The following is a 15,933-nucleotide window of genomic DNA, read 5'->3' on the forward strand; positions in this document are numbered from 1 at the left end:
ACCAGACTTTTAGAAGACATCTGAAGGCAGCCCTGTTTAGGGAAGCTTTTAATGTTTAACAGACCACTGTATTTTAATACTTTGTTGGAAGCCGCTCAGAGGGGCTGGGGAAACCCAGCCAGATGGGCGGGGTAGAAATAATTTATTATTATTATTATTATTATTATTATTATTATTATCATCATCATCATCATCAAACATGCAATCGCCTCTCCACTAAAAGTAGTACTCAAGGAAATATAAGGAATTACAGTACATAAAAATACAAAGGCCAACCATGTTACTAAATGCCAGTTAAAATCCCATTCTCTCAAGGTCTGCTGCAGGAAACTGACTAATCATGCATCATCACTGCAACGGATACAGGAGACTTCATTTGTCACCTAAATTCTGCTGAGGCTATAATCTGGTGGGCCAGCATAAGGAAATGCAATCCACAGGTGTGATGCCACAATAGAGTTGGGTGCTGGAGGGATAAGAGAGCATCGGGGAGCTCATATGCTCATACGCCCTTGAGTTCTTTTGATTTACTGCCTCTTTTATTCTGTGGGAACTGTGCATTTTGCCAGTTAGGCAATGTATTGTGTATTGCTAGCTGCCTTGGTGGTCCTGGTGGACAGAAAGGCAGGTCATAAATATTTTGAAATAAAAATAAGACCTAGCCACGTCCAGAGCAGGATCACCCCAGATGTGTTTAGGGTAAGGGGTTGCTCATGCAGGAAAAGGTGGTCTTCAGATATACTGAGCTCAGGAAATCCGGGGCTTTCAAAAGGTACACAAACCTTGGCTTTCACTTACATCACTTGATTTCTCAGTGCTCAATGACTCACAGATGAGTATGTGAATTAACTTTCCTGATAAACATTAAGTTTGAGGTATCATCAAGTGACACTCCCCATTTGTTAGCCCCTCTTTGGCCACAGTTCATAAAATAAAGCATCAATGTACAATAAAACACAATTATCAGAAAGGATGTCTCTGTGGTGTTGTATATGTGATGGCTCACTCACATTTACAAGTTGTCGCTTGATGCTGCTTTCATCAAGTGATGAGCATGCAAGCTACTTTTTTCTTACCCATTTGCCTGCGTAGGCAGCAATTTGCACAGTCTCATGCTCCTGCTTGCTGATTTGGAAAAAAACAAAACAGGGCACAACAGATTGCTGCTGTGTTTTGCGGGTCAAAATGCATGTGAGTGAATATGGCTACTGTTAGATGCTGACTACTGTACAGAACTTTTATAAAGCCAGTAATGACCAGGGATGCAGAGAAGTTGTGGTCAATGTAATGAATTGACCTGTTTTGCCCCCCCAAAAAAGGAAAAGGGAAAAAAGGGCTTTGTTTTTAAAAATGGCTTTCAACAAACCGTCTTAATAAAAGCTGCTACTTGCCTTAAAAGCCAGCTGTATCGTTTGCAAGGTTTTGGATGGCCGGCAGACTACTGACAAAGCGATTACATATTCTCTTAAGTCAATCAGACCACCTTCCTTCTGTAAAAAAAGAAACAAAACTGCATTACCAGTTTCATAGAAAATACCCACTGAAGAAAATAAAATTCTGAAAAGTATACATAAAAAGAGCTCACATGGAGGTTTCAGCACAAAGATTTCTAAACAAAGAAACTAGGGGCGACTAAGTCCTCTGAACTTTTGAAACATCTTATATTTCTCAGTTGTTTTACAACAAGGAACCCTTTCTGGCCAGATCTTTCTCTCCCCAACCCCTGGTGGGCAGGGAGCCCACCTGCCAATCACCTGGCATCATAGTGCTATCAGTTAATGTAACCCTTTGAGGTCTTGATTGTCAAAACCTCAAAAAGAACCACGAGGGTATCAAACAGCCCTTTGTTGTTGTTAAGTCATTTAGTCGTGTCCGACTCTTTGTGACCCCATGGACCAGAGCACGCCAGGCACTCCTGTCTCCCACTGCCTCCCGCAGTTTGGTCAAACTCATGCTGGTAGCTTCGAGAACACTATCCAACCATCTCGTCCTCTGTCGTCCCCTTCTCCTTGTGCCCTCCATCTTTCCCAACATCAGGGGCTTTTCCAGGGAGTCTTCTCTTCTCATGAGGTGGCCAAAGCAATACTTCAGTCTCAGCTTCAGGATCTGTCCTTCCAGTGAGTACTCAGGGCTGATTTCCTTAAGAATGGATAGGTTTGATCTTCTTGCAGTCCATGGGACTCTCAAGAGTCTCCTCCAGCACCATAATTCAAAAGCATCAATTCTTCATCGATCAGCCTTCTTTATGGTCCAGCTCTCACTTTCATACATCACTACTGGGAAAACCATAGCTTTAACTATACAGACCTGGGCTTTCAAATAGTGAAATGTGGGTGTTTAGAGACAGCTTTTCATATGCCACCCCTTCTCTCCTTCAAACTGCAGAGGTCTGAAGAAGCACAGGGTGGTCCACTGATAAGAACTAATTCAATTGCCATTTTGGTATCCTCTCTTTGATGCAACAATACGTTATGCTTGCTATATATGTGTATGTATATAGAAAGCTGTAGTCTAATTTGTAAAATAAGTCATAGTCACCATGTATCCCTTGTGCTACATTTCTCCATGGTAAAAATGATGACCGGCAGCCAATAGGATGCGTAATTTCAGACTACAAATGTTCGCACAGCAGGCAAAAGGCATGCACACAAGATCTTCTGAATTTAGTAATCACTTTTTCGAAACTATTGTTCATAAGTACTTTCTATGTTACAGCTATATTAACCGTACTCACAAATGAAAACTGCATTCCTAACGAAAGAATGCCCAAGGCCTGAATTCAAATAATAAAAGTGGTTATTTAGAAATTTCAAGACTGTCATCTTTCTTACCTCATCAAAAAGTGCAAACATGTTTTCTAATGTGTCAGAAACCGGGACTTCTAGGTATTCCGCAAACTCCTTGAGACTGACCCTTTTGTCTTTCATTCTCTTAGTATTTCCTGAATATGCATCAAGCTCTCTTTCAAGCTTCTCTGGCTTTAATCTAAACATGGGAGGAAAAGAACCAAGGCTGAAATTGTAGACAACCCTCTCTCTTTTTTTCTTACAGGAGTGTTGAGGAGGACAAACCAGGCAGTTTGTAATTTCCTGGCAATCCACTAACAGAAGATTAATGCTAAAAACTTATCCCTGATGTGTGATGTCTTTAGCCTGGTAAAGAGGAGATTGAGAGGAGATATGATAGCTGTCAGGGAACTGCCATCAGAACAGGGGCGGGAAACAGAGGGGCAGTTGTGTTACAGGGAGCCTCCGACAATCTTGCGAAGCAGTTCTTCTTCCGGTGATGAGGAAGAAGTGAAAGGACCAGAGGATGCTGGTAGGAGCCTCAACAACGCTCCTGGCAAAGCTGGTCAGGAGGGAAGCACGCCCATTCCGTTGCCCACCCTGCACAGAAGTCTAAAGTGCAAAGAGGGAAGGGAAAGGCTGGGCGTAACGAGACTTTTATGCTGGGGGAGGTCCAGGAAAGAAGCACTCCCGGATTCTGCTAGTGATTGAGGCAGACATGAACTTCGGGGTTCTGCAATGTAAATAGTTTTGCACCTAAATAAAACCTGTAAAAGACAGGTCGGAGTCCTGCCTGGTTACTCATGAGCAACCACCTAAGCCATCTGACAATAAAAGGTAAAGGTAAAGGGACCCCTGACCATTAGGTCCAGTCGTGACCGACTCTGGGGTTGCGGTGCTCATCTCGCTTTATTGTCCGAGGGAGCCGACGTACAGCTTCCGGGTCATGTGGCCAGAATGACTAAGCTGCTTCTGGTGAACCAGAGCAGCGCATGGAAATGCCGTTTACCTTCCTGCTGGAGTGGTACCTATTTATCTACTTGCACTTTGACGTGCTTTCAAACATGTTAGGTTGGCAGGAGCAGGGACCGAGCAACATAGAGCAAGCTTGTTTTCTCCTCCTCTAGAGGCTAGGACCCAAACCAATGGATTCAAGTTACAAGAAAGGAAGAACTTCCTGACACTAAGAGCTGTTTGACAGTGGAATGATTCCCAAGAGAGGAGTTCGACTCTCCTCCCTTGGAGGATTTTAAGCAGAGGCTGGATGGCCATCTGTCATAGATGCTTTAGTTGTGATTCCTACATTGCAGGGGGGTGGATTAGATAACCCTCAGCTTCCTTTCCAACTCTACAATTCAATGAATCTACACCTTTTCTTCCTGTGGTGGATCATTCAGACATGGATCTCTTCACTCTTCATTCTGAATGACAGAGTTCCAGGAATTCCGTACCACACAATCTGACTATACAGTTTTGCTCTAAAACAACGTGGGAGAGCATTTGGATAAATTCAATTTTCAGAAGAGGAAAGTTCTAATGCAATATCCCGAACTGGAAAAAGTGGCTCCCACTTTATATTTGCAGTTATAGAAAAAGCCCTCCTTTAAAAATATCATCATCATCATCTCAGATTCTCATCTACCACTGACAACCACCAAGCTTCAAGGCAGTGATGAAGCTGGATCTAACAAGGTAAGATTCAATACCATATCAATACTGCATAAACAATGCATCTGTTAAGGATGTGGGGACTTAACAGCTGTAACTTCTTGACATTTTGAAATGTGAGTGAACATGGGAAGTGTCCAATATAACATGTTAAGCTGAAAGGGTGTGTTTTTTTGTTAACAATATAAATTTAAGCAATGCGGACTCTGATTTCTGCAAACCACAACCCTGGCATCTAACTTGTGTTGAGGTGAGGGGGAAGTGATATACAGATGGCTCTTCCTTTCTGTCTCCACCATAAGTTGTAATATGCTAGGTTCACCCAGGAATACAAATTATGACTTTCCTAATTATCAGAACCACAGTCAACTGAAGCCAGGAATGCTCAACTGAATTAAGTGGCAAGAAGCCTATTATAACTAGATCTTGCACAACACTGGCAGATGTCAAATTTGTTAAGCTTTTGAAACCTCTGTGATTCTGGTCTGCTCCTGCAAGATTGCAAAACATTGCCCCCACAACCTCCCAGATCCTTGACTTTTTTTTTTTTAATTGCTTTTAAACCGATTTGTAAAAAAAAAAAAAAAAAGTTGCATGGAAAAAAAATACGAGAGAGAGACATTGCACATACCTTTGTAAATCAAGAAAATATATAATTAAAATACATTTTTTTTAAAAAAACTGCTTTATAAAGTTACAAAGTGATTAAAACATCCCGTCGTACAGTTCCACACTTTTATCAACCTGCTCACCCAAGGCTTCTCACAAGCTTTGCAAATTCTAAGAGGCAGGTGTCTGAAGGGAGACGAAGTTGTCCTTCAGCCAAAGCTAGCTGGCAATCTTCAAAAGTGTAGTCCGTTACTGGAACCCCCAAAGCCCTTGAGGGGAAAAAAGCAGGAATTTACACAACAGCGTCACACTTTATTGATAACAGCAGCCTTATAAAGCAGATGAAATCTAAACGCCACATTTTGACTATGCCGAAGCTCACGATGTGGTCTGGCAAGTCAAGGAAAGAGTAGCTTTCATCAAGAGTACTTCAAATTTAAAAATGGGGATGAAGAGACAAAGAAAAGGGTGGGTGCATTTAAATCTGCCTAAAACCCTTAAACCACTAGACCTTCCCTCCTGCATGTTTCTCAACTGTTTGGTGTACATTTATGTGTGTTTATGCATCTTAAAACCACTATAAAAAACTTTCCCCAGACATGTACCATATTTTTCGCTCTATAAGACTCACTTTTTCCCTCCTAAAAAGTAAGGGGAAATGTGTGTGCGTCTTATGGAGCGAATGCAGGCTGCACAGCTATCCCAGAAGCCAGAAGAGCAAGAGGGATCGCTGCTTTCACTGCGCAGCGGTCCCTCTTGTTGTTCTGGGTTCTGAGATTCAGAATATTTTTTTCCTTGTTTTCCTCCTCCAAAAACTAGGTGCGTCTTGTTATTGGTTTCAGAACTCACAGAGTTAAAGAGTTCTGGTGACGTCTCTTTCCTGAGGCGTGGTTAGAAACACTTAAGGGAGTGGTTTGACGCTAAGTGTTTCAGTCTGCCTCTGGGACGCTATGCGAGAGGGAGAATGTGTCAGTTCTCACCAGGTCTGAATTTATGGTGTTATTCTACATGATTAAAGGCAAGAGAAGATAAGGAATGCCTTGTGTCTGCTCTGAATTATTACACACGTGCTGCAATTTGCTTCTCACCGCTGTGTTTGCTCTGCTACCGGCAAGAGAAAGAGGCAGAGGAGGACTTTTGCATCGGCACGGACAGTTTGCAAGGTGCGAATGGGAAGTGTGCCAGGCTCCATGTTTAGCCTCTGTTTACACTCTTGTCCGGCATAATCCAACACGTCTTATGGTCTGGTGCGTCTTATAGAGCGAAAAATATGGTATTTAAATTGTTCAGTAGCACCTTAGAGACCAAACTAAGTTTGTTATTGGTTTGAGCTTTCATGTGCATGCACACCTCTTCAGATACCTGAAGAATACCTGAAGAAGATATCTGAAGGTATCTGAAGAAGTGTGCATGCACACGAAAACTCATACCAATAACAAACTTACCGTATTTTTCGCTCTATAACACGCACCTGACCATAACACGCACATCGTTTTTAGAGGAGGAAAACAAGGGAAAAAATATTCTGAATGAAACAGTGGACGTATCATTTTTGTGCTTCATGCTGTGGCCACAGACATGTGATCTGATGGTGAATTTGGGGTGACCCAATGCAAAAATCCTGAGAATCCCTGTGGATCCATGCTTTGTAACCACGTTTTTGCACCATTGCAGCCCCAGGCAACAGTGGGTGCGTGATTTTGGGGGGGCAGGCTGTAGCCATGGACATGCTATGTGCTCTGATGGTGAATTTTGGCTGACCCAATGCAAAGATCCTGAGGATCCATGTGGATCCATGCTTTGTAACCACGTTTTTGCACCATTGCAGCCCCAGGCAACAGTGGGTGCGTGATTTTGGGGGGGCAGGCTGTAGCCATGGACATGCTGTGTGCTCTGATGGTGAATTTGGGGTGACCCAATGCAAAGATCCTGAGGATCCATGTGGATCCATGCTTTGTAACCACATTTTAAGTGGGGAGGGAAGGAAAAACACAGAAGGCTAAGAATGCAGGAGAGGGCTATAACGTGAGGAAAGGAAGGCAAAAGTTCCCCCCCACCCACCCACACAAGCCAGCCAGCGCTCTCTCTCTCTCTCTCTCTCTCCCATCTGCATGTTTTCCGGCTGCCTGATATTTATTTTTTTTAATTGCCTTGACAGAAGAAAGCATTTTAACTGCATTAAGAACTATTTAGCAGCGAAACCTAAGCTTTGCCATCCCTTAAGAGGTACAGACACTGTAATCTTCCAGATCGCATGAATTTACAGGCAAAACACTGTTTAAGGATTTCATCCTTTTAAATTGAAGAAAGCATATTTGAATGCTGTGTGTCCCCAAAAACAAAAAGCAGGAAGTCAAATCAGAATTTTAAGCTGAACCTGTAATCTCTCTTCCCTTCACAAACATTGTTCCCTCCGAAGCACAGAGAGGAAAGCAGACACTCTGCTTTCCCCTCTGCTTGCCTGGAGGGGAGGGGCTTTCCCTGCTCTTTGTTCCGTTTCAGCAAACACAGCAACGAAACAGAGTGGGTGGGCAGTAAGACCCTGAGGCAGAATGCAGGAAAGCAGCTGCTTCCTCTTTTCCCCTCTGCTTGCCTGGAGGGGAGGGGCTTTCCCTGCTCTTTGTTCCGTTTCAGCAATCGTGAAGCCCGATTTGATTTTTGTCTGATTTTTCGGCTCCAGGGACCACACATTCGCTCCATAACACGCACAGACATTTCCCCTTCCTTTTCAGGAGAAAAAATCTGCGTGTTATAGAGCGAAAAATACGGTAGTTGGTCTCTAAGGAGCTCCTGGAAGGGATTTTTTAATTTTGTTTCGACTACGGCAGACCAACACGGCTACCTGCCTATAATTAAAATGCTCAGTTACAGTTATTAGCAGCCAGTGCATTCTGGTGGGCAGTGCATTGGGTATATCTCGGGACCTAGAAGCCAAATCCCTTTAAATTGTTTTCTTGCTACTTCTAAACTGCACCTTAATCTACAACCATAATGTATCTGCTTCAATTTTCAGTTTGAATGATAGGTTTGGTTCCCTAGAAATTCGGGTGTTCTTTCCCAGTCAGATATAGAGGATGGTCGCTGGGAATTATGTTGATTTTTCACCTCTTGAAAATTGGTCTATGTAGTCCTACAGGGATTAGTATTGGCACCAATCCTGTTGGTCATCTATATAAAGCCACTGAGAGAGATCGCCCACTGTTTTGGAGTGAGGAAATTTCCCCAAACATCCAGCTACTGTATTGGCCATAAAATCACTGTTTGGAAGTTGTGGGCAGGTAGTTAAGGATTAATAGACTGAAAATGAACCCGGACAAGTCAAAGTTGACACTAGTAGGGACTTGTCAGATCTTAGAAGGAACAGATTTTCTTGTCATTGACGGGGTTGTAATTTCTCCACTAAAAACAGGTTCAGATTCCAGGCCACACTTGTGATGCAGTCAGCTTTTGTTAGGTTTGATATGATTTTTCACCCTGCAATGTCCACAATGTTAGCACACACATTAAAATAAGTAGAATATTTCGGTACAAACATCTAAATAAGCAGAAACCATCACATGGTGCTATTTGGACAGCAGTTCACTTACTGTGCCATGATCCGTCTCACGTTATTTGCATACAGAGATGGGTTTCTCTTTTCTTCTTCAGAGGGTATATACACAGGCAGGAACTGCAAGTAGAAAAAATGGTTTCAGCTCAAACGTGATACCGTATTTCACAGGCAAAAGTATAAACACACACTAATAACGTTGCTTTTAAGTACAGTAACAGGATCAAATGTTCATAAGCAAATACAAAACCAAAAAACCCAACCCTGAATTTTTACACACATCATTAAGGAGTAACAACATTTCAGGTTTTTTTGTTTCCAACCTCCCTCCCTTTATTAATTTGGATTTTTAAAAGGAACCAAATGATATTTATAGTGCAACAAATGAGCAGCTGTGTGGGATACAGATTAGGCATCTTTCTTCTACGTCGTGCTTCCAACTGCGTCAATTATCTCATTTTCCCACTGTTCAGAACAGCAAGTCTAAAAACTGCATTTTTCTCATTAAGAATGGACTGCAGGTATGAAATGTGACTGTGCAAATGTCGTCAGTACTACTGCATACAGACAGTAGCATTATCGGTGATCAGTGACATTAATTCCCCCTCCCAATATGCCCGTAACGTATTGACCTCTATTATTATTCTTTTATTTATTTTATATCACAATAGAAAAAACATAAAACCAGACAGTAAAATAATAGAAAGTTTAAAAAAGCAAGTTGAAAGCAAAAAGAAATTAAAAAAACAAGCATCAATAGACTACTGTGGGAGGTGTACTCTCAATTGTTTTCAGTGGACATTTAAAAGTTGGCACAGAAGGTGCCTCTGAATCTCTTTTGGCAGAGTGTTCCACAGGACTGGTGACACAAAAAGCTTGATTTCTTTTTGTTGTCAAACGAGCCTCAGCAACTCACCCAAGCCACTCCTGCAGATGATCTCAGTAACAGAGCCAGAATTATAAGGGTTCAGGTGATACCTCAGGTATCCTGGACCCAAAGCTGCTCAGGGCTTTGTAAATCAGTATAAGAAGCTTGGCTCAGTAGCAGATGGGCAGCCATGACATGTTCTTGACCAGAAGTTTGCCCCAGAAATCTGGCTGCTGCATTCTGCACCAGCTGGAGTTTCCAAACCAGACCCAAGGGCAGCCCCATGTAGAGCACATTACAGTAGCCTAACTCGAGGTTAACAATGCATGGACTTGTGAAGACCAGTGGAAGCACTTCTTCTATTCCCAGGGTTTTTGTTCAGCTGGAAGTCACCAGAACTCAGTCCTGGCACCTCTCAGGTGGGCACTGTTATGTACTGAAGTTCTCACCCTGGGCCAGCAGGGGGATACTGTAGATAGTTTTCACTCAGGTCCACATATGCAAATAAGGGATTGAAAGTGACGTTCAGTGATTGGATAGTTACAGAAAGTGTTACAGTTGCGTTGTAGTGCAGCTCTATATAAGCAGGCTGGCTGAACCCTTCAGTTCAGTTCAGTTCTGGCCTGTGAATAAAGAGCTGTTTGAAGAATCGCTGTGTCGTCTGATATGTTCACCCACAACTTAACAGGCGCCATTGCCATTGTAAGAGAACAGGGGAGGCGTTCATGGCTGAGTTTCGGTACCTCTCTTTCTAGAAAAATAGCACTGCCTATTCCTTATTGCAAAGTGGGGAAACAAAAAAGAAATAAAATGAAGTTAAGCTTTCCTCCTGCAGTACAGGGCCTTTATTTATTGGGGTACTCTTTTGAAGTCATTGTTCAAGAGCTGAACTATTCACACACATTAAAGGATACCGTTAAAATGGGTTGTAGTTTTTTTTAGTTGTCTCAAGTATGAAAGCATAGGATTGCAGACTAAAACATTGGTAACTTTGTACTAACCTCTATTTCCACAAAATTATGAAACTGACATAAAGTTAGCCACAGAATTTTCAACCTGAAAGAGAAATGAAAAGCTCGTTTTAATTTACAAGATCATTAGTTCCGTAATTAACATCACGAATGCATCCTGAGAAAGAGAAACGAAAATGAACTTTGGGTGAGATCCAGCATTGTACAAACTGGCATCTGCTCATGCAATGGGACTTCTCATTCCTCTCCTCCCCACTGTGCACCCCCAAATATGCTCTAATGGGTTGGGGGACTCTCTGAAGCTGGGGGGGGGGGGGAGTTGGAGGAGCAGGAAGAAAAAGAAGTCCCATTGCACAAATGGATTTATGTTGTGTAAGCAGATGGGCCTCACTCTGTAAAATATGGGAAGCGAACACTACTTGGCAATTAAATATCAAAACTGATGCATAGTAAACTTAAGTACCTTAGCTATGAATGATATTGAAATCAAATATGATTTAACATTATCAAATACTTAATCGATTTGAAATTGTATGAAAAAGCTAAAGAGAAACAAGAAGGCCATTGCTCAGATGCTTCCAAACACTATAGACAAAAGTTATCTATTGGCAGGCTAATCTATTCATTCAAATTAGGAATAGTGTGATTTGGGGTTTGAAGAACTTATTAAACCCTGTTTGATCATAAAAATAATAATTGGCCAGGAAGATAATCTGACGTGTGCCCATTATTTCCCATTATTTAACATACTAGTCCTCAGAAAGAAAAGCAATTCATTAAAGCAATTAGTAAGTCAAATAATACATAGCTGACTTACGCTCCTGGACCCTGCCATGTCCACGTAATTGTATCCTATGCAGCAAAAGAAATGCATTCAAATATTTAAGCAGTCCTATGATGTTAATAGGCTTCACAAAAAAGCACTGCTTTGAAAAATGTGACAGTAGGCTATTTATATCTCATTATCCCTGTAAGGGTTTTGTCTACTACTGCATTTGGCAATATGTAAATCATGAAGGGGGAAATACATTAAATGAAATGCCGATGAATTTATTGTAGGTTCAGGAATTCCTCCAGTTTACAGCATACTGACAAAGGAATTATCAGTGCCCTCTAGCGATACAGAAGCAGCATTTCAGTTAAAGGAATAACAGGACACAAGCTCACTTTTGCTTTCTCATAGGTAGAACTGAGTTTGTTTACCACAATGAGATACTAGCAAACAAATCTTGAATTATGCAGTAATAGATTGAGAGATTAACAGATCATCTATTAGATGAAAAGATGGGCTGTGTACATATCAAATTTACATCTTTCTAGCTACCATAGGAGTAACTTACTATTTTGGGGGATACTTCATGTTCTCCTGTTTGGGGGGGAAATAAGTCAACCCACGCTGCATTTGTCTTGAAACAAATGTACATATCTTAGAAACAACAAGAGGGCAATCGTTGCCCATGTCACCTCCCACCTGATTTACTATCATTCTGCTTTTCAAAAAAAAGTTTGAGAATATACTTCAGACAACTACTTAAGGTTCATATATGTATTTGGCATAGGGATGCGGGTGGTGCTGTGGTCTAAACCACTGAGCCTAGGGCTCGCCGATGAGAAGGTCGGCGGTTCAAATCCCTGTGACGGGGTGAGCTCCCATTGCTCGGTCCCTGCTCCTGCCAACCTAGCAGTTTGAAAGCACACCAGTGCAAGTAGATAAATAGGTACTGCTCCAGCGGGAAGGTAAATGGCTTTTCCGTGCGCTGCTCTGGTTTGCCAGAAGCGGCTTAGTCATGCTGGCCATGTGACCCGGAAGCTGTACGCCGGCTCCCTCGGCTAATAAAGCGAGATGAGCGCTGCAACCCCACAGTTGTCCGCAAGAGGACCTAACGGTCAGGGGTCCTTTAATACCTTTATGTATTTGGCATAAAAGCTTACTCAGAGCTTACCAGTTTGTTTGGATAACGTAAAATCACAGGTTGGACAGGCACTCCAGGGATAAATGCTCCTACAAGATATATGGGATACATATAATTACAATACTTTCTAATTACCACCTATTAATGACACTGTGAGCATTGAAGGTATTGCATGCGCATTTCTGTTATGTAACAGCTGGCTTTTCTGGATGATATGCTCTGAAGTTCCACCTTCCCAAGTAGCCAAAAAAGATGCAACTATAATTTATTTTTAAAGGTTAAGCAACAACTCTCAGCAACATAGTAATTCAAGCATCTAAAGTTAAATAGATTCTGGTTATTCCCTGCCCAAATAATAAATAGTCCAAGCTTCTTCCTGCAAGTGAACATAATGTGCCATCTTCAGAGGTTTACTATTATGGTATACCACTGTGACTTATTCCCAGCAGCTTACTTCCTGAAAAACTTTGTATTACATTGGAAGCATTAGTATGATTCATTCAATTTAATTCCAATCCTTTGATAAGCAGGATATTTCATTCCAGGTAAGATGACACAGGAAGAATGGATAGTTAGTCAAAACAACTAATAGCCAGCAATTTTTCAGAAGTACCTAATTGGAAAGAACTCAGGGCTGTCAAATCCTACGCAACTTTTATTTATATATTTCCAGGAATTTGACAGAAATAGAAAAAATGTTCCACCACAAGGTTTGACTGCCTTCCCTGATGAAGACAAACATTTTCTTTTTAAACAGGAAAATCTGCCTTGTAACCTCTCTCTCATATTATAAGCCAACAAACAGCAACCAATAATAAGGTGTGTGAAAAGAATCTACATTGTTAATGCTAATTCTTCCACTCCTCTGGAGTGGATGAAGACTCTAGAATCAACTCAAATCTCTAACTAGGAACAAGAAAGGAATGATAACTGAAACATTCAACACTTCTGGTCTTGTTTGTTTGCACTTTCATCCACTACCGAAGATGGCAATAAATCAAAATCTTTTCTGGACACCCAGTTCTTTCCCAACTCTATGGTCAGTTTGTGGCTATTTTCACCAACATTTACAAATTTAGATGTCTCCCTTTCCGAAAAGGTTGAACAATTGTGCTTTCTAGATTTTGCAGCCCGGCATATGAATCTCTCTAAGTATGATGATGCACTCTGCCAAGGCTCCAGGGAAAGAGGCCTTTGGGATTTTTGTTTGAAGCCCTGAGCAGCAACCTCTCATTCCACCTCTATCTCCCACAGGTACTGATGATTGTAACTATTGTTTACTCATGGACTAGAGGAACCTGTTGAACCAGAAACCCAGGTCAAGGCTTCTTTCACTAAGGGAGCCCGTAAGGTGTTGGTATTTTTTTTTTTTAAATCCTTGCTCTCTCTATCTTGACATCAGGGAAGGTGACACAAACTTGTATAGTGGTACCTAGGGGTTACAAACGCTTCAGGTTACAGATGCTTCAGGTTACAGACTCCGCCAACCCAGAAATAGTACCTCGGGTTAAGAACTTTGCTTCAGGATGAGAACAGAAATTGTACTCCGGCAGTGCGGCGGCAGCGGGAGGCCCCATTAGCTAAAGTGGTGCTTCAGGTTAAGAACAGTTTCAGGTTAAGAACGGACCTCCGGAACGAATCAAGTTCTTAACCCGAGGTACCACTGTATTTTCTAGGGAAGATCTCTGAAATGAAGATCTCCTATCAAACATACACACCCGGTCACGGAAAACTGGACTAGACATTTACACAATCTGAAGCAATCTTTTCTAGAAGGCCCTGACAGATTAGCACTAGAAGCTCCATTCTACAAACAGCCAAGCTCCAATACTACTGAATATTAGTAGTACATGCTTAAATGCTATTAGGAAAATATATGTTTGGACTCAGACTGAAGGTAGTATTCTCCACATGATTCAAATCTTCACTCATGGATTCTTTTACTCATTATTCTGTTGCACAGCTGTATGCATGGATTCGTACATGTGCCATCAACATGAAATTATTCAGATACAGATCAGGATGATACCCATCTGATTAGAAAACCAGAGGTCATGCAAATACACAGATCCTAGGGAAAAGATTGCAAAGTGCTGCACAACACAAGAGCCATACCAATACATATCTGAGGAAAAGTCCTGGCATCAAATCAGGAATGAAAAGGGCACAAGGTATTACCATAAATCTCTCATTATCCAATATGTTGACTAAACTTTAGAGAATGCAAAATATGGTAAGATAACATTATCTCCTGCAATTTGTGGTACAAGCATGATCATGGATGGAGGATTTGACCTGGCTTGTGTAACAGAGACTTGGTTGGATGAAGCAGATGGGCCTGTTCTTGCCGCTGCTTGTCCACCAGGTTTCTCTTACGCACAGCAACCCAGGCCCTGTGGGCGGGGAGGGGGGGTTGCAGTGATTTTTAGGAAGTCATTAGTTTGCACCAGGCATCCTATTGGGAAGACCCAGTTCTCTGAGTGCATGTTCTGGAAGTTGGGCAATAGGGGCAGTACAGGATTCCTTTTGGTGTACCGACCTCCCCGCTGCACCAAGGATTCCCTGCCCGAGCTGCTTCAGGTCGTGGCGGATGTTCTCCTGGAGACACCTAGTTTGGTTGTCCTAGAGGATTTTAACATCCATGCCGACACGACCTTACAAGGGGCCGCTCGGGACTTCGTGGAAAGCATGGCCTCCATGGGGCTGTCCCTGAATAAGTTTGGCCCAACCCATAGCCACGGATATGCCTTGGACCTGGTGTTTACCTCCATGGATGTTGGTGTTCTGACACTAAGTAAAAGCGAAACAAAAGAAGTGCCATGGTCAGACCACTTCCTGGTGCAACTTGACTTCTCCGCGACCCTTCCCCTCTGCAGGGAGGTGGGACCGATTCGGATGGTCCGCCCCCGCCACTTAATGGATCCAAATGGTTTCCAGAGAGCGGTAGGGGATGCTTTATCCCATGTTGATGGCCTTTCAGCTGATTCCCTGGTGGCCCGCTGGAATGTGGAGTTAACCAGGGCTATTGACTGTTTGGCTCCGAAGCGCCCTCTCCGATTGCATGGAGCCCGGATGGCCCCGTGGTTTTCCACGAATCTGAGGGCAATGAAACAATCGTTGAGACGGCTAGAGCGCCGGTGGCAGATGACCCATTCTGAAGCTGACCGGACACAGGTTAGAGCTCAGTGTCGAGCCTACCAAGTGGCGGTAGCGACGGCGAAGAAGGCTTTCTTCGCCGCCTCTATTGCATCTGCAGAAAACAGCAGCAGGAGACTTTTTCAGGTGGTCCGCAATTTAGCGGAACCACCTGCTACATCGGGGCCCAATACAGGCCACATGATCTCCTGCAATGATTTTGCAAAGTTTTTTGCAGATAAAGTCGCTCAGATTCGGGAAGAGGTAGACGCCACCGTGGGAGCAGGGCCGGGGCGGGGGAGTGCTAGAGTCCTGTCTAGTCAAATTGTGTGGGATCAATTCCAATCTGTTACCTCCGAGGATGTGGACAGGCTGCTTGGACGAGTGAAACCAACCACCTGTCTCCTTGATCCTTGCCCATCCTGGCTTATAA

General features: G+C 42.7%; 1 protein-coding gene across 2 annotated transcripts in view; it reads right to left on the bottom strand.

The window, feature by feature from the left end:
- Nucleotides 1–15,933, bottom strand: part of LPCAT1 (lysophosphatidylcholine acyltransferase 1) — a 58,962-nt gene that overhangs the window by 15,593 nt on the left and 27,436 nt on the right. For both annotated transcript variants that reach the window (XM_081014869.1, XM_081014870.1), the window contains exons 6-12: nt 12,396–12,454; nt 11,270–11,304; nt 10,483–10,537; nt 8,651–8,733; nt 5,207–5,332; nt 2,832–2,985; nt 1,392–1,490 (exon numbers count right to left, since the gene is read on the bottom strand). In XM_081014869.1, coding sequence (XP_080870995.1) covers nt 1,392–1,490; nt 2,832–2,985; nt 5,207–5,332; nt 8,651–8,733; nt 10,483–10,537; nt 11,270–11,304; nt 12,396–12,454 — 611 coding nt within the window. The remainder of the gene's footprint in view (nt 1–1,391; nt 1,491–2,831; nt 2,986–5,206; nt 5,333–8,650; nt 8,734–10,482; nt 10,538–11,269; nt 11,305–12,395; nt 12,455–15,933) is intronic.

This window comes from Podarcis pityusensis, assembly GCF_964106645.2.
Source record: "Podarcis pityusensis genome assembly, chromosome: 7".
Taxonomy (NCBI): Eukaryota; Metazoa; Chordata; class Lepidosauria; order Squamata; family Lacertidae; genus Podarcis; species Podarcis pityusensis.